This window comes from Athene cunicularia, assembly GCF_003259725.1.
Source record: "Athene cunicularia isolate RWA chromosome 7 unlocalized genomic scaffold, athCun1 chr7_part2, whole genome shotgun sequence".
Classification (NCBI taxonomy): Eukaryota; Metazoa; Chordata; class Aves; order Strigiformes; family Strigidae; genus Athene; species Athene cunicularia.
This window is the reverse complement of record NW_020799108.1, coordinates 3,045,185-3,064,417: the sequence shown is the minus strand read 5'-3', so window position 1 is coordinate 3,064,417 and position 19,233 is coordinate 3,045,185. Positions and strand designations below refer to the sequence as shown.

Here is a 19,233-nt window from a genome sequence, read left to right as displayed (position 1 = left end):
AAGGCCTCATAGTAACCAAACAATTACATCATTTTAGACTTTTTGTAATTATAACATTCAGATTTTTGAACTGCAAAATGCTTCCCTCAGCTAATGCAGGCACACAGGTCTCATTCAATTCTGTGAAGCCAGCAGGGTGGGACTAAGGCAGGGCCAGCAATCCTCCTTCTGCCTATCTGCTCAGTGCCAGGGAGAGAGGTGCTGGCCCCACGCACATCAGGGCGCCTGCATGCAACGTCCTCTCACGCACAGAACCTCACTGCCAGATAGGGCAGTTTTAAGAGATCTTCAGTAAAAGAAAACTCTGTCACTTGCCACTACTATAAAGGTGGTGATATCCTGAACACAGAAATAAAATAAAATGGAAAGAATAAATAAGGAAAAAATGATTCAAAATTAAAAACTACTCCATTTCATGTTCATTATGTTTTTAATACTCATCTTGCTACGATGCAGAACAAGGACTATTGAATTTCCATTCATTAGCAGCCAACAAGATATGAATGAGTATTAAGTTCAAACAAAAACTGATTTATAACATCAAATTGTGCACTTAAAAAAATAATTACAAATCATTTTTAAAAGGAAGAGCAACAGTGGAAGCAATAATCAATATAAAACATGACTGATTAGGCTTTAAAACATAACTTCAAGTATTCTATGGCATTTTCTCAGACATTTGTCTTGAATTTGTTTGTGCAATACCCATCTTTGCATAGTAAAGAAAAATTGGTTAAACTCCAGCCTTAAGTAATCTGTTCCTTTCAACATGCACCTATAGAGCTGTGAATTTGCCTAGCAGACTTCTCTGTTAGGAGGATCAGATCAAATCGGTAAGATCATGCAGCAAACTGGAAGCAGTTATACAGTTACCACAGTTTCTTGTCCAGATGAGTAGATAAGTAATGAAGCAAATATATAGTGGATGAAATGGAGGCAGTGCTGACCAGGTCGTCTTTTGATGAACAAATTAATGCTAAATGGATCTGTACTTCCCAAAGCAAAGCAAAGGCAGGATGTAGAAAATCAAGACCTACCAAAACCAGTTTTTCAATTGTCCACCACCACAGAAAGCACTTCAGCCTGTACCTACTCTGAGCTCAGTTTGTCAATTGTGTTCTGTACACATTGGGCAGAAAGTGAATGTGTTCTTCCACATACAGTGGCTGATGAGCGAAGCATCAATTCAGTCAAGAAATCATAATTCCTATGAAACTGCTGGTGTAAATAGAAATTAGTCCAGCACCAAACATATGTACATAGCAGTTGGGGACCACTGTGGTCTAATTTAAAACATCGTATCACACACTAACACTGTTGTGAAATGCTTCTCAAAGCTTTATTACACAGGTAGTTTGTGTCGATCCGGTTGATTTTACTTATTTTAATTTTTGGTAACCACTAGTGTTTCTGTTGTGGGTTACGCTGCTTTGGAAGCAGAACCCTAACAACGCTGGGGATTACGTTCCCAACAAAAGTACTTTTTGAGGACAATAATACAGTTGCAAGTATTTTTGGTTTGCCATAAAAGTATTGTCATTAACTTCATTCTATTTGAAGCCAGGCAGGACTTTTTCAGAATAAAATGTATAATATATACCAACGTTGACTACCTGTGCGCAGCACCTTTAACTCGTAACGCGCTAAGTGTTAATGTGACTGTTAAAGCTGTTTAAAAGCATTTAATAATAACTGTCAACCAAAACAACATATTGTAGTTCTCTTGTGAGACTGTTGGACTGAATGTTACCATAATAAGAAATGTAGTTGAAATGAGATTTTATAAGTCACAGGAAATCTGCAGCATTTTCGTGATGTTTTGGCTCTTAAAGCTAACTCAGGAAATGGATTTCCACTGAACAAAGGTAACTGGTAAAAGTGTACTGGACTTCCGTTGTTACTAATATCCAACCTTTAAGTCCAAAATTACAAAAGTTTTTAAATCTGATTACCAGATGCAGCAATGAAATGTTCAGGTCACTTCACTTACATAAACTGAATTACCTACGTTTTAAATCTAGATGAAAAGGATGAGCCAGACTGTACAGCTCTATACTTTAAGGGAGGCCTAAGCTAGACATATTCATACCTTTCTCAAGACAGATCCACCTGGTTACGAGGGGTACTGCTGCCCAGCACTTCTCTGCAAAAATCAGTGTCTGTACACAAGGTGTATCTAAAAGTAATCTCAACCCCCTAAAGTTGGGATTTTGCACACTTTGTGATGGTAACTAGCTATCCGCAGTCAAGGATCAATGTATTAATTTTGCATTACACTTTGAAAAGTGAGATGCATCAAAGAGATACAGGGAGTGAGTTAGAAATGTCAGTCACCTTTGCAAGCCCACTTGGGTGGGTGGGCAGAAGGCAAAAGAATAATAACTCATTCCAAACTTCTAACATTTTTTGAGTATTTAAGGCTTATTTAAGTTTTTATTTCACAGGATCTAGACAGGAGAAAAAAAAAGTACCTGTAGTTTAAAAAAAAAAAAAAGCTTGGCACTTGTGAGTCATTTGAGAGGGTGTCACTTATCTTACATTACATTATGGAAAATCTGTATAACAGCCACAAAAAGTAATCCAGACTTATAGTCAGTACATAGATATGCATTTATAGATTTTAATTGTTTTTGGTTTCAAGCATACAAACTTTAGATCACATCTGTTCGGTGTCAGAACTCCCTGCATCTGCATGCTATTAACTGCCTTTTTTGAGCAAGCCCAGAACATCCGCTGTACAACATGCTACAGAAAAAAAGGGGAGCAAAAAAACCCAAAACCAAACCCAACATCAAAAATAGATTTACATAAAGAATAGAACCTTTTTATATGGAAATCCTTTTCTCTCATTATATATATATTTATATATAATCTGTGAAAATGATACATCAAAATCTTATTTCCATATTTACACTTTTTTCCTTCTTGGAAGAATTACATCCATCGCTTGATAGCTTCCATACCCAACAGACTCCTGGCGCAGGAGACCAAGACAAGGTGGACAGTGAGCTCACAGCATAGAGAACTCTGAAGTCCAGTGGCAGAATGCACTGCGTGACTGAAAAAGCTATCAGAGCCTGGTATCAGCTTCCCAGTGGTTTGTATTTATCGGGCTGCAGATTCTGCCTGGGGTCAGCTTGCTAGCCTGGTTGTTTGTGTGAGCCATGCAGGTTACCCTTTCAAAATTAGCTCCTCATGCCACTGGAGTTTGATAAGAAAAAGGAAGTCATGCGAACTCAAGTGAAGTTAGAGTGCCAGCAGGCTGGGAAAAAAAAATCTTCTGCTATTTCATTATTTTGGAACAGTTCTCTTATTGCACTTGGTCTGTGTGTATCCTTTGTTTGAGAAAAGGAAAAAAAAAACTACCTGATTTTGAAACAGTTTGCTTGTAACACGTGTCAGTTACTGTTAACAAGAGAAAGGTGAATAGAGGAAGTATTTCAAACTTATCTCCAAAAAGGACAGTCTTCTACCACCTCAAATCCTAACATCCCAACATTGTGTTTATAGTTACTGTTTCTCAGGTTCTTCCTTACTGAGTTAGTTCCTGTGCAGCAAAAACATCATACCCAAAATCCAGTAGTGCAAGAAGCAGCTTTCTGAATCATATTTCTTCAGATAGGGCCTTGTTGACTTGGATCGAACCTTCGTTTTTTGACATTTCTTCCAGGTTGCATCAAAAGGAGACGAAAAGAGAAAAATGCAAGATATTAGTTAGATATAACAGGAACAAAGCCATGGCCAAGGTCATAGTAAAGTAAAAGGCTCACACTGAGACAGTTTAACAAGTAACTTGCAGATTCTTTAAATTGTTAGCCCTTGGTTGCATGCTTTCTGTAGCACAGTATCAAGTATGCAGTTTAAAGATCTTGCTGGCATATGGAATTCAATTATTTCTGTAGTAGTTCAAGTGGTGCTCTAAATTTGTAGAAACTTTCAGCCCACAGTAACATGTGCATCCACTAGGCCAAGGAAGCATGCGTGTACCTAAAGGGTATGAGTCAGAAGTGCCAGTACTGGAAATACATAAGCACACAGAGACTTGAGTGTCCGTGTCTGGCTATCCAAGAATTTATTTTACGTATTCCAGCGTGACAAAGAACTGAGTGCCTCTGTGAGCTCTTACCACACTATTGACCATAACTGCTGTGAATCTTGGTAAGGTGCAAAATATAGCAAAGACACTGCATTCGAAGGAGACTGGACAGTTTTGTACGTTGTGTGATTATAATTTAATGTTAACAGTGGCTAAGCAAGCTAGTCAGTGATATCCAGTCTCCTGCGATACTGATATCCTATGTCAAACAGCAAGACATTAGGAAGCGACAACAGAAGTTGGGTGCAACCTCCCCAGTATCTGGCTTTATGTGGGGCATCAAGCAAGGGGCTCATGCATTTAGTTTTAACATTGGGCATACGCACCACTACCGCCACCAAACCGACATGCAAAAAATACAGAACAGGAATTCATAAATTCCCTAAAGCTACATACCAACCCCAGCATTTTCTGTAGCCCTGCTAACTACTACCACTGCTACAATATTTATAAATACACAAGGTTTGCCTGGTGGTTTAAAAGACTAATGGATGTATGCAAAGGCAACTCCTCTTTGAGAAGATTGCCAGAGACTGGCAGTTCTTGGGCATCCTTTGTTGTTTGGTTTTTTTTAATTTTCCTTCCTTGGGTACCAGTGCCTACATTTTTGCAAGTTGTATGCTTAAGAACTGCTGGTTTCTGAAAGATCACTGTATTCATATTTCAATCACTTCCCCTCTAGGAGTACTGTAGTAAAGCTCCTTTTGAATGAGGCTGACATTACTTCAATATCTCAACCCATCCTCCTCTGTACTGCAGGTAAGTTTGAGATTAGCAAATTATTTTTTCAGGCCAACTTGCAGAACTGCATGATAGGAAGTACAAATTTAATATAACTTGGTTAATTGTGAGTTAAAACCTGTTTCGTGTCTGCTTGTCCTGCCACTTTCAATGGAGAGAGGATGTCTGCTTCTCTTCCCCCTGTCTCACTCCTTTAAACACTGTCTAGCATACCTGAGTTCAAACACTACTGATGAGCAACTAATTAGTCAGTCTCCTTAAAACAAATCATCGATGCCTGTAAAAAATCCAGATGATGCAACTTGTCCTTCTACTCTAGAGCAAGTACCATATTACAGTTTGCTCAAAGACAAGTCATTAAAATCTAGACTGAATTACATTGTTACCTGAGCTTATTTTAATTAAAGAAATGGGATTTTTTGAGTCTTAGAACATGGTACAGAGGACAGAAGCTATGCCAGCTTCCCAGTACAACTCCTGTAAGAAAACACTTTTGACTTTTATCCTATCAAATCCTTTCTAACCTGACCTCCACCAGTGTAGTATTCCAGTAAGGACCATTTGGTTGTGTGACAGCTCAGCCAGCACTCATGCCACAGGCAAAGTCTGCTGCGCTCTCACCATCCATTCTGTGATCTGTCCAAACCATGTATTTACTCATTTCCTAGTTTTATCCAGCAGAAATACACACTTCAAGGAATAAGATACTGAGCAAATCACTGCCTTTCTTCTAGAATACTTAGGGTATTCTGCTAACGTGCTGTATGAGAAAGAAACATGTGAAGGACTAAACCAACATTTACTGTAAGAGTCTGAACTAATCTCTGAAATACAGTACATCAGGTACAGTGTCAGTAAGAGCACACAGTACCTGTGTGCAAAGCATTAACAAAAGCCTGCCACATCTCTCTGCTGCGATCGCAGCACTTCAGAGGTAGGCAGTCAGGTGTTATCCTGCAGGAATTCTAGCCTGATTCTTTGACCTGCTTTAATGACTTCATCCCAAATTACCAACGATTTCAATACTAAAACGAAGATGGTAGTCTTACTTAAATCAACAAATGAACAAGTCTCTTTCCCAAGAAAATGACAATAAAAATAAAGGAAACTAAGTGAGTATCAGGTCCTGGATATTTGCACCTCTTTAGCTATGTCTTACAGTAGTACAAGGTTCCTTTCAGTATGCTCCAGTAAAGCAGTAATGCAGGGGCCAGAAGAGGCCTCTGTGGAAGGACACACAGGAGAATGACGCTGTTTCCTACTTCTTTGTTGTTTTATGTAGAAGATTTTAAAACATTAACTTCTTTTTTTGCACTTAATGTCTCTTTAAATAACTAGGCTCAGCCTTTCAGTCTGTAATCCAACCAGGAAAAGCGTCTCTGACAAGAAAAAAACTATAGGCGATTCCAAATCAAAAGAGCACATCACTGCCTCTCTCATATGGTCATCTTTACAATGGAAAAATATTTCAGAAAAGAAGAACTGGTTTCAAAAAAGCCTGGATGTATATAAGAAATACCATGCTGCAATCCTCCACTTTTTTTTTTTTTTTTTTCTTTTTTCAGCTAATCAGGAATGTGGTTACACAGTACATTACTTACAAATCTGTGCCTTTGTGATCACATAACTACAAAGCTTTACTTCAGTATTTAAAGGTTTATCCCAATGAGTACTTTAACCACTTCAAATAGCTAATGTTTACACAGGCATTCCTAAAGCATGGTTCAAATGCTGGAGAAGAGCTTCAATAAATGACCTTTTGCTACAAAACTGATTCAAATTAACAAAATGAGGGACTAAAATTAGCAGTTTAAAATAAGATCTTGACCTGTCATATTTTTTTAGTAGTTTGGAAAAAAGTGATAAAATATCTTACACTGGATTCTAATGCTGCTCTTTGTGTAGTGATGACTCTACTGAAGTCCACAATACATGCCTTACAGAAATGCTGGTAAGGGACCAGAACCTCCTTGCTCACAAAGCTGCCATTAGAATTCCTTATTGTGCAGAAACTTTTGGGGTCTAAATGCATCTGCACAGACCAGTTAAAGCTTGGCATCTGTTGTATTGTGAGTGAATCTCTGGTCCAGCGCCATTCATCTTCCATTAAAGAGACAGAAAACCCTGCAGCTAAGAAACTATTGCTGGAAATAGAATTGTGCCTACAATCAACTCTTCTGTCAGCCACTTTTCATGTGCATTTCCACATCACTTTTACTAGCATTGCCTCTTAGCAGTGTTGCTTTATTACCAAAAATTGCTTTAATATGTTAAAGTCAGCAACAAAAGCATTTAAGTGGCTTATTTTACTGCAGTAGCTTTGCAAAATTAAGTGAATATATGCTAAAGAGTAAGTATAGGCCCCTGAGACTGTGACTGCAGCCACTGCACAGAACTACTCCTCTAATGGTAAAATTCTTATATTAACTGCACATTAAAATCTTGCACAGACTTGCTACATGAAAATGAACTTCACATTTCATGAATGCTGTACTTTTGTACATTACCCATCAGAGTTGAGGTAGAAAGATGTAGCACTCCCTCAGTGCAGTCTAAACACCAACAGCTTTAGAAATACTATGCAAGGCCCAAATGAAGTAAAATCTAAGGTTTCCACCCACAGCCTTTAAGCCACTTGAAATGCATAATGAGGTTCTATACCTCCTCAAATTGTCAGTTAACTTTTTTCTTTCCTATTCTATCCACACATTAACTTCGTTAGAATAATTAACCCAGGATTCACTCTTGAAACTGTACGTTGTTGTTTTGCTTTGTTCCTCCAAACTTGCATCAAGCCTTCTTTTACACTTCCCCTCCAACCCCACCACCCCACCACCTCAGTTCATGAACAAAGTTTGCTTAGTTGCAGCTTACGTTTGATATGGACTTGACACCACAGTACCGTATGTTCATATGAACATCTGATAACCTGTGAAACAGAAATCACATCTCCCAGTTTGTAAAGCATTAGCTACCTTCTCTCATATTTGCAGAGACTAAACATATCACTTGCTTAAAAAGGAAAAGTCAAAATCCTCTTTATTATCCTCATCTGTCCCTCCAGATATATCCGAAGCAAAGTATCAGAGGGTCTACATGTGCTAGCCCTCTTTTGTATACAAGCTGAAAAGCCTTTTCAGTTCCCCTCTGACCCCCAGAAGAAACATGCACTTCAAGCTGTGAGCTAGGCCAGGCCAGTGTACTTGAGGTTCTGCTACAGAACAAACAGTTTTATCTTGCTCTTTGGAGAATAAGAGCTTCAGGAGACATTTCCAATATATTTCTCTGTAGAGATAACAAACTCCTGCATTTGGGCAAACGAATGACACCAGGATGCAAAGCTGAACACTTGTGAGAGTAGTTTGAGAGATGTGGAACAGAAAGGAGAAATAAACAATTGATTAAATACAGTATTGTTTCAGACAGGGAGGGATTCTCCTAAAGATGTGTGTTCATGCAAGTTCTTGAGTGTAGGTGTCCCCAGTCAGCAGGCAGACAGCTCGCAGAGCTGCTAGCAGGCACTGCAGCACTGATGCAAAAGAGCAAAGGTTGTTACGGCACAAGACAGCTTAAAAAGATTCACAGGAAGAAACTGCCCGAAGCTTTTATATTTTAATGACTTGTACTGTATTTTCAACAAATTACTTTCTGCAGTACAAATGCATTATCTAGGGATGAGCACTCCATGTCTGGAAAGTATATGAATTCCTAAGTAACCAACGTGTCTCCTGACAGCAGAAAACTGGTCCAAAAGTATAATCTGACATTTATTTTTTCTAACAAAATCTAACTTAGCTAATTCCTATGGGAACTTGTATTATCAGTGTTTCTAATATTGTTGCTTTAAATGTGTGTGCATTGTCGTTCTCAATAAATCAAAAATTTTAACAGAAATGTTAACACAAGCCTTGCAGAAAATTTGGCTGTATTTATTTAAAAACCTAAAATCACAGTGTAGTGCAGGAAAAAAAACCCACCCTGAGTTCTGCAACTAACTGAAATTTTAATGTATTGTTTATATGCTTTATTTAGATTAAAAGACAACTCTCTGCTATAATTCTGCATCTAGTAGGATATGGCAGAAAAAACATAAATGTATCAGTTAACGCTACAGAGTATGTCCAAGTATTAAAGAGAGTCTGTAAAAAAGCATTATTCCCAGACTAGGCCTTTACACAGAAGAAATCTTTCAATCCATCAGACGAAAAGAATGCCAATTCCTTCCTGTGTTCACACCACATGTGAATCCACGTCTATCGCTGTATATTCTAAAATACACACCTCATTTGAATGTCTGCCTTTTAACATAGATTTGATGAAACAACATCACAAATCAAAAAGGCATACATACTAAATTATTTTACTGTTTATAAATATGGAAAATACAAATCTCAGCCATAGGAGACACAACGCAAAAGATATAGGACTGTTATCAAAACTACACAATCAGAGCTGCCCTGTAGCCATTTATAAATACTGGAGGCTGACCTAGGGGTATTTATTGTACAAATAAGTGGATTTCATTTATTTAACTGAGAAGAAGCTGTGAGAAAACAACCACAAAAAATACAGCAGGTCATGGTAAATCTATCAGCAGGCATTAAAAGGCTTATGAAGATGATACACCCATGCTTAAAGACTGATGTTTTGATACGTTCTGTATTTAAACTTTTCCTAAAGCAGATGTGGAGCACTGACTCCCACCGCTGATGCACGCAGCACTGCACGCTTGCCTGTGTCGAGGGGAAGTGCTACTTCTCCCAGAACAAGCATTTAGAGAAAAATGACTGTGGCCTGTGCTGGGTCTTTCTGAAAACTGCTGATGGCAGGCAGTGCAATAGGAAGGAGTAACTGCCTTGTCCAGAAGAAAGGGCAGAGCCTGTTTTCTATTTCCAGCAGGGCTGAAAGATCTAGAAATATTTTGCTTCTATAATCATGTCTACTTAAGGCCACAAGACACTATGAAAATATAACAGTCTAAACCAGAAGTAAACAAACATTTTTCAGTGACCTCTGAAAGTGAATTAACAGATAAATATGACCTGATGACTACATGCTACTTTGATAGCCACCTTAATCAATTAAGGAATAGATTTTTTTTTTCTTCTCAACTCAGACATGGAATATTAATATAGGCCATATAAAATATCATTTGAATTATTATAAAAAAACTGATTGAGAAATTAGGGCTTATTGTTGTATCATGGCTTAATCTTGATTCATTTTATTGAAAAGAAATACAAACTTGAATACCATGAGAAATTACTTGTGCTTAACACTTTTGTGAATTGTAAGGTTATAAACATCGATTCTAAATTTAGATTCTTTTTACCAAATATGGACCATATATGTAGGCAGACTTGACACTACAAAAAAAGGCAAGAATTAAATACCTTCGTACAAGACTCTCTCTTTGCTTTAACAGCCCCAAGCAGAAGGACTGGTATGCTACTCTTATTGAACTAGAATTGGGTGAGAAATGTTTTCATCTTGCAAGAGACAGCTCAAGATTTCAAAATCTTCTCTCTAAACTTTTTTTTTTTAAAAAAAAGTTGAATTGTTAATTAAAAAAAAAAATAATCAGTAACCACAAACAAAAGTTAGCTCTGGTACTTCTGAGTCAACTGTGTCAACACATTCATTACTGCGAACTACTCTGCTACTGCCACCACTTACCATTTACACATGAAGCCTTTAATTATAAAACAGTTTATCAGTTTGAAAGTACTACTGCATTCAAAATAAGCACTCTGAGACAAGTACCTTTTGGGGCTTTTAACCACTGTAGTCAACTTATAAGAACAATGCTACTAATTGGAGGTGAAAAAAAGACCTTGCTCCCTAAGTGTTAGGGTGAACTCCTGAAAGTTATATTCATTCTTTTGCTGTTCTTCAACTTTGCACCCTGATGACATCTGCTGATTTCAAATCCATTTCTTCCTCTTGTTCAGGCAGGTGTAATTCTCTTTAAAGCAGTTTGATATAGTTTGGGGCAGGGGGGGAGGGGAGTTTTAACTTAGAAATCTTGTAGCAGGAACTCAAAATTTAGTGATATAAGCAAGAAATAGAAATGCCATAGCCACTGAAGAGAAGACATGCGGCATTGCTTACTTAAAGCCCCATCCTGTCCCCCCAAGGACAATAGCTGCTACCAGGATGGCACCAGCGATGGAGCCTATTATAAGATTGGTGGCACTAGGACCTGTGATAAAGGATTATGGTAAGACAGACATAAGAACCAACCACTTTATTCACATTAAGTGAAGCAACTGAAGGGTAGTCAAACAATTCAAGGAATACAGACAGCACACACAAGGTGATGTCTCTAAGACGATTTCGGCAAGCCCAACTTACTTTTCTTTAACAGTGAGAATGAACAAAGCTGTTGGTCTCTACATTATGCTATGCTGACATCTACCATAGATAAAAATCTAGTATTATACAGTAAATTCCATTGTGACTTACTCCATTACCTAGTGAATGAAATGTCAGCTGAGAACACAAAGATATTTATGAATAAGTCCTTAACTTAAAAGAAAAAGTATGAATGTTGTTTTGTGACTGCAGCAAATAAGAAAAAAAAAATCAAAAAGCCTAACTTTTTTTCATGGAGATCCTGAAAGATGGGAGATATTTTAATTTGAGCAGAAAGCATCTAGCACCACTTGCTAATCGGAGTTCAGTCTCCCTACAGTTACGTCAATGCTACCTTTACAGACAATTGACAAAAGCAAAGGATTATATAATAAGGAATAAAAATTGAAATAAAAGCTGTATTCCCATTAGGCTTTCCAAACATCAAAGCATCTCTTCATCATCCTCAAGAAACTACTTAACAACAAAGTGGGGAAGGGTGGAGCAGGAAAAAAGAGCAACAAAAAGAAGCGGCACAAAATATGTTTGGGCAATTTTCTGAAGAGGGCAAGAGAACACCTAAATAATATAATTGACCCTTAAGTGCTCTATTTACACAGGGTGGAGGAAAACTGACAGTAGGTCTGTACAAAAACTTCCTATTGAGCAGTCTTTGATGTAAAGCTAATTGCATCTAAGCTCAAGGCAAAATGAGACCAACCCAATAGTTCTTTTGCAGCATATTGCACGCTTTCTGTTTAAACATTTACATATTCAGATATAGCCTTCAAAAACACTTCTTACCTCCTATCCCACTCTCCCCAAACCAACACTTCTACACAGCAACTGAAATTTTCCTATTTTAAATGTTCCGAAACTGAGTTTGGAAAAATGACAGCTAACAAGGAAGAAGAAGGAGCAGCCAGAGATCAGCAAAGGAAAGAGAAAGGGCAGCTGCAACAACTGAACATTTTAAGCTGTTAGGTCGGTATCACAAAACCTTCTGCCTAGTCTCAGACGCTACAGTAAGTACGTGTCCTAAATTTTAAAACTTACTGCAGTGACCTAACGTCACTGCATCCATTACACATTTCCCATATCACTGCTTCTGGAGATCAGATTAGCTAAAAGAAAACCAAGTTTTAAAAATTGCTTCCTGCAATTCCTACATAAAGAGTATTCAGGAATATGAGTAAAAGACTTGGACTGAAACAGAAATATAATGAGATTTACAGATATGAGCAGTGCACAAATTTGACAACAAGAATTAAAAGGTAATTCTTCACAATTTGGAAGAACATATCTTACTTGGACTTACCTTTAAAGTCACACCTGGCTCAAATCAACAGGAGTGAGCATGGTGGGGGGTACACAAATGCCACTCCATAGGCATTATATTCCAAATAAAGGCTTGCTTTCAACAGCAGCCTGAGGAGCTACTGACTCAGATCTATGGCTTACTCTGGATTTTATCAAATGATTGCACACAACAAAAGACTGAAGACACAGCAACTAATTTATCTGTAATAAATTTTACAAGCCTTGAAAAATTCTAAAGCTGATTTCTTCCTAGCCACAGAATGGCTCTCTCCCCACAAAAGAGGTACAATGATTAACACAGTCATAACTTAGATAAGGATGTACTAAATGGCCACTCTTCTACATCTTACTACGTTCCCTGGTTATTAAATGTTTGGGGAAAAAAAAAAAATCTATTTCATACTGCACATCCATTCAACAAACAGCATATACTATATATATGTTTATATATACTATAATATACTATAATATACTATAAACGTGGAAGAATTCAATCCAAATTTAAACAGAAGAGAATCATATACAAAACAATTAGGTTCAGTAAAATGAAAAGCCACTAAATTTGTGTTAAGTATAAATAGGTTCTGATAAAAACCTTTCATATCTGACCCAACTTTACAAGGTGACAGTGATTAAAGTACTGATGTTCATTTTTAACACAAACCCCCTGCTGAAAAATAAATGCCTGTGAGAATTAGGCTGTCTGCTAGAGAGAGCCTAAGAGCAGAGAAAATGATAGATGGCTGTGGATAAAGGCATGTCCATTCCTCTGGAATAATTTTAAAACTGCTTCACAGCATGGTGGTAGTGGCTGTTCCTACAAAGGCAGAGGAACAGCTATTTTTCCTAGTAAAGAAACTGAAAAGGCTACATTCAAGGTAAAATTTCACTGATAATCAATAAGACTATAATCTCATTTCTGACTTCAATATAAAAACAAAGCTGGTGGAAGACTTATGATTACTAAGCAGCAACATTTGTTTACCAGATCAGAGTCCTCCAGTTTTGAAATACAGATTTAAGAGGATTATTGGTAAACTGTTTTAAGGACCATAACAGACTGTTCACATAAAAGTCCTTACAGTGGGGCTACTTTTACATGTTATACCTTATGGATGTATGCCTTATGTTTTATTAAGCATTATCAAGGACATTGTGTTTAATAAATCAGAATTTTCTACCAGTATGAAGCCCACTTTGCATCAGCTCACTTTAATGAGTGACATTATGAAGAAAAATATAAATCAATTATGTTTCAGCTAAATGAGGTTCTCTAGTCCTTGGGACTCAGATGCTTGACATAATACAAGCAAACAGAAAGTATGAGGAAAGTTTTAACCACCACCATACTGTGGGGTCATTTTCCATCCAGACTATCACATGACACAACACTTCTGGTATACTTGTTCCTTCTGTCACATTACCGCTGTAAGCTGCAGGCACAGATTTATGAGGAGGAAGCTCCTGCAACTAACTGCAGTGTAACTGCCTGGCACACCACCCCTTCCCACAGGGAGCTATCTGCTTTGGCATGGCTATTGCATCATCCCTAGTCATCTTTTAGGACCCTGACAAGAATCCTACTGAATTAAACTGCGTTAAAACAGAACACACCTTTAATTTCAGTGGACTTCAGACTATTCCCTAAATCTTCATCATCATCAGACCGATTCTACAAGAATTAATATACATTGTGTTGAAACTCTGCTAGTTGTATACAAGAGGCAAGTTTACTGCAGATTGTCGTGCAAATAACAACACACGAGTGGTTTGACATTTTCTCTTCTTGCCTGTCACTTTGCCAACCATATCCTCTAGCTTAAGTTATCAAAGCTAAGTATCCACTTTAGGATGAAATCTGGAAAAAAAAAAAAAAAAGACTGACATTTTGTCCCCCAGGATTACTAAATCAAATTCATAAAGCATTAAGAAACTAGACTTATTTTAGCACTTTGAAGAAAAGTTTGCAATTTGCAAGTAAAGTGGAAGAAGGGCAGGACCTGGCATCAGGTTGTGATGAACACAACCTCCCCTGCAGCCACAGTGGTAACAGCCACCAGGGCCTCAAGAGCATTAGGACAGAGAAGCTATTTGTGTTCCCCATGTGCTTTCTTTAAACCAAGCAACACGAAGTAGCAGCGGCTTGCCTTGAATGTGAATTTTTATCTGAAGCAATCAGAGGACAGAGAAAAGATTGATGGGATCCAGGAAACTAGTGTGCATAGAAACAAAAGTAAGAATGAGTCAGGTAGTGAGTGATAAGAGAAGAAAGATTAAGAAAAGATGGAATTATAGCAGAAGGATAGAGGATCAAGAGCAAATGGTCAGAGATGTTGGTGAGAGCTGAGTGGATTGAGACAGCAGGTAAGGGAAGTTAAAAACAAAAGGGTACAAGGCAGAATTGAAAGCAGAGGGCAAATGGTCCTCAACCTGTAGGTAAATAAATATTCTGTTCCAGAATCTGTGTTCCAAATGTCTACAATCCTCAGTCTTCAGTTTTTTAGCAAACAGCTATAAAACAGAAATGTGATCTTTCTCAAGCAGATGATCTATTACCCTCTTCCTTCTATTTGTTTTTCTATTAGTTGTCCTCTGTGAGTGCAAAGGTCTCTAACCCTTCTGAGAATCTAGGAGGAGTTTCATGTAACAGTCCAGTTCAGCAAAAGCTAAAAAGGTTGTATCTACAGCTGCAAACTCAGACACACAAAACGCTGCCTACCAGAAGACTGCCTATGTAGCCTTAATTAGAACTGTACCTGAATGCTTTTTCAGAGCCTGACTGGAAATCACAAACAGGTTAGGATTCCCCCTTCAGAGAGATGGCACCGTCACACAACAGAGGTAATATATAGATAGTATTAGAGACACAGTGAAGGCTGAAATCTTAGACGAGCAGACCACCACCATTTATTCTGTAGTTTGAACAGTGAATGTAGAACGAAGAGAGTTCTTATATGGGCATTTTTATACGTGCATATATACATACATATACACACACATAAAAATCATAGCCACTGTTAAAATTGAGGTAGTGAGCTAACACTTAAGATTACACTTTCCTAAAACCATGAAAAGACAGTAAATATTGCTCATACATATTTTTTACATATGAATTCTATACTTCATTTTTACATATGAATTCTATAGCATTCCACTGCCTTGAGGCAACAGAATCCTAGCAACAGAACATTCAGAAGCTTTACTGTAAAACTAGCTGTCTGTACTCTTATCATCAGCTTTTATCTTCCTAGCTAAATCATGTGGCCTATTATTAGACTGAAAGCCCCACAGATTGTAACAATTTCTGATTTTATGAAACGGTCCACGTTACTCAGTCTATTTTGCAAAATAATCACAAAATTCCATTTCCTCCCATTATTATTATAATTTGGTGTAATGGAAACATTTAGACATTTGATTTTACTGTGACAATGTAAAAATTCACAAACTTATTGTTTTATGCCCCACATTATCCCAGACAGGAGAAGGTTCAACACTGCATGAGCAAACCACATGACACAGACACAGTCAAATCACATGACAAATACAGTCACCACATGACAAAGCTAACAGGGTAATACACAGAGGGCTTGGGTGCATACGGTTACCTCACACACTAGGCACCAAACATAAAACTCAAACTAAGAAAAATGCTTACTCTATTCCCCACCCTGTGCCTCCAAAAATCACCCCCAAGGCCAGAATGGTCCCTGCCACTGCACCTATTAGCCTGTTAGTGGCCATGCTCACTGTGCGGAGGGAAAAGGGAAGATTTTTTAAGGAAATGATCACATATATGTCTGAAATGAAAACATGAAATAATTCCTCAAAGGAATATTTTACGCTATAATCCAAATTCAAACCTCCTAACAAACCTTTACGTAAATACAGTAGATTTTAAAACTTTGAAATTAGCTATATTTGGTTTTCTTTGAATGCTTACAAACATTTCAGTGAGAAGATTCCCTGTAAATTTAAGACTATTCCTTTTAGCTTGTGGTTCTATTACTTACTTAAAAAGGGAATAACCTACTGCTTATTTAAAACAGCCAAAATGTAAATAAATTGCCAATAAGAAAAATTCCTTTTGATCACCAGAAACTTACTGTATCCATAATATAACTAAGCAAATGAAAACTGTTTGTCTGGAAACAGCTCGATTGCAGGAAAAGAAAAAAACCCAACTTTTTAATTAATCCTTTACTAATTATTAGTATTTTACTTTGTTACTGCATTTATCAACAGGACACTCTATTTATCTGTATGACCTAAAGAGAGATAACAGTATTTAAAAGGAAAAACCTACATGGAAATGTGCTTCAGGTAACACCCTGGAATTTCCATATATTCAGATAGTCTCTCAAGACATTGAGGCCTTATTTTTCATTCTTTAAGGAAACTCTTTTGATAGATTCACTGAGTCATAATAGACCACAAAGAAGCAGCTAAATTCCCTGTCTAATGGGAACTTTTCCAAGGGACAAAAACTTTATATGTAGTCTTCATGCTGAATAAAGTCTGTTTTGAAATGGTTTCATAAATATACACAAACACACACACACACTTGAGACATAAGTTTTATATTAGAAAAACAAATACACACTATACTATTCCACTAGTCAAACATAGGCCTAATTCTGCAAATTAAATTGCAAAGGAAGAATCTTGGATGCATATGGAGTCCTACTGATTTCAAAACTATGAGCCAACATTCTAAAATTATCTAAAGTTTCTGCGATAGCCAAAAAATATCAGCAAGAACTCTGTCTTCCCAAAACTGCTAGCCTGCTGTGTAGGTCTACTAGTGCAGAATACAATAGGCTGCTGAGTATGGAACCAAAAGCCATTGATGGATGATGGAAAGGTCTGAAAAGTGCAGCAGGAGTTGCAGTCAACTGTCAATTATCATAATAATATATAAATAAATAGCAATACTTTCTAGCTATACATGCTCTAATTGTAGTAAGAAAAATGCTTGGATTTACAGTGTAAAAAAAATCTTAAATCTATTAAGTGAATTTTCAGATCATGAATGTTCCGTTTCTGAAATGTAACAAAACTCAAATTTAGAGCTAAGGAAAAACAAGTATTTTGGTTTCTGCCTCAGCCCTGTAAACTGGCATATGACATGGGAAATACTGATAATAAGGGGAAAAAACTTCACAGAAACTAGTACATTGGATCTTCACAATATAGAAAACTATTTCTGTAATCTTCTGACATCTTCTCACAAAGGGATTCCTCTATTAGCACACCAAAAGAGATTAACGTAGCTGTCAGCATTCCAGCTCCTAAATTAATTTCTAGGTGCCTCAACATCAATAAATTATTGTAACGACATAAGTAAAAATAATCCATCTTTTGAAATCATTGAGCCACCTTGTAAAAAACATAATCTGGCTTTTTGCAGAGGACTCCACTGAATAATGCAGTCTAAACTTTATGTCTGTACCTAGTGGTAGAAATCCATGAAGATACTATTCATTTAAGACTTTCCCCAGAATATTTCAGCATTGATGTATTGATTTACCTAAAGGTAATTCCATTCTGAATTCAATGAGTTAATTTGAATTACAAGAATCTAACCAAGATAAGTGTACCTTTTGTGTTGCCTTTCCTACAGACCTTTTTACAAAGGAGGGAATTATTTCTTACCTACAGGATTTGGAAATAAGAAATTCATGTACTGTGTGTCACAGCTGTAAATACTGCTCTCCACGTCCACACATAAAGAGAAGTAATCAGCCCTATAGTGCTGTTCTCCACTATTTTTTTTTAAGACTCTGTAAGCAGTGTTCCAGAGTTAGGAAGGTTTTTATGGGAAATGGAATGACAAGCAGCTTTGTAGGACAGGGTACAAACCAGGTAGCTCTACAATGAACAGTGGTGGGATTTAGGAGTCCAGGAAGCACCTGCACAGATTCCCTAATGCCAATCTGGACTGTTCTAGAGAGCCTCCTTCACAGTGGTAACTTGTTTTAAGATGATCTCTTCAACAGTTCTTGGTAAAGGTCTACTGGAACCATTCTGCTAAGGGGCAAAAGAATAAGGCACACAAGACAGAAGCAGAGCCATTCTGGAGGGACATACCAAAAGCCTGTCCTCCCTTGAAATCCTGTCCCCCTTGGACATTTTAAAGTGTAATCATATTAGAGATTGAGTTCTAAGGATTACATTTTAAAACAACTTTATCTTCTTTTCATCAGCCTTGCATAAGGCACAGAAGGACCTGGAACCGGGACATAGCAGAAAAACTTTTGTCTGCGTTTCTCAGTTGTTTGTTGGGAACTTTATCTGTAAATGCATAACACTGGATAAATATAGTCTGATGCTGGACAATGTCCTTATGACACAAAAGACATTAAAAATTGCACAGCACAATCCAATGACATTCTTTGGCAGAGAAGTCAGAGAGAATCTCAAATGCTTTTCTTCCTCTTTGAAAAACTTTTTTCACGAATTATTTCCTCGGTAGGAATTTCTACTTCATATGCAGTTGAAATACCTATTAAATACATAAGAGTAAGCAATAATAGTTGTTAAGAATAATGTAAGTCCTCTTATTAATTTATTTCTTCTTCCTCCCATTGAAATATGATTTCAAAGAATCAAAAGTTTTTTTCACAGGGACATTCCACTTTTCCTTTTTTTTTATGCCACAGCTCTTTGAATTAGCTGAGAACAACTAAGGGAACTGGAAATCTCTACTAAAACATAAATAC

General features: G+C 37.2%; 1 protein-coding gene across 1 annotated transcript in view; it reads right to left on the bottom strand.

The window, feature by feature from the left end:
- Positions 1–1,052: 1,052 nt before the first annotated feature.
- ADAM23 (ADAM metallopeptidase domain 23) overlaps positions 1,053–19,233 on the bottom strand; it is an 84,612-nt gene continuing 66,431 nt past the window's right edge. The window contains exons 25-27 of the mRNA XM_026853196.1: positions 10,949–11,039; positions 7,712–7,766; positions 1,053–3,663 (exon numbers count right to left, since the gene is read on the bottom strand). Of these exons, the coding sequence (XP_026708997.1) occupies positions 3,541–3,663; positions 7,712–7,766; positions 10,949–11,039 (269 nt within the window). The 3' untranslated portion in view covers positions 1,053–3,540. The remainder of the gene's footprint in view (positions 3,664–7,711; positions 7,767–10,948; positions 11,040–19,233) is intronic.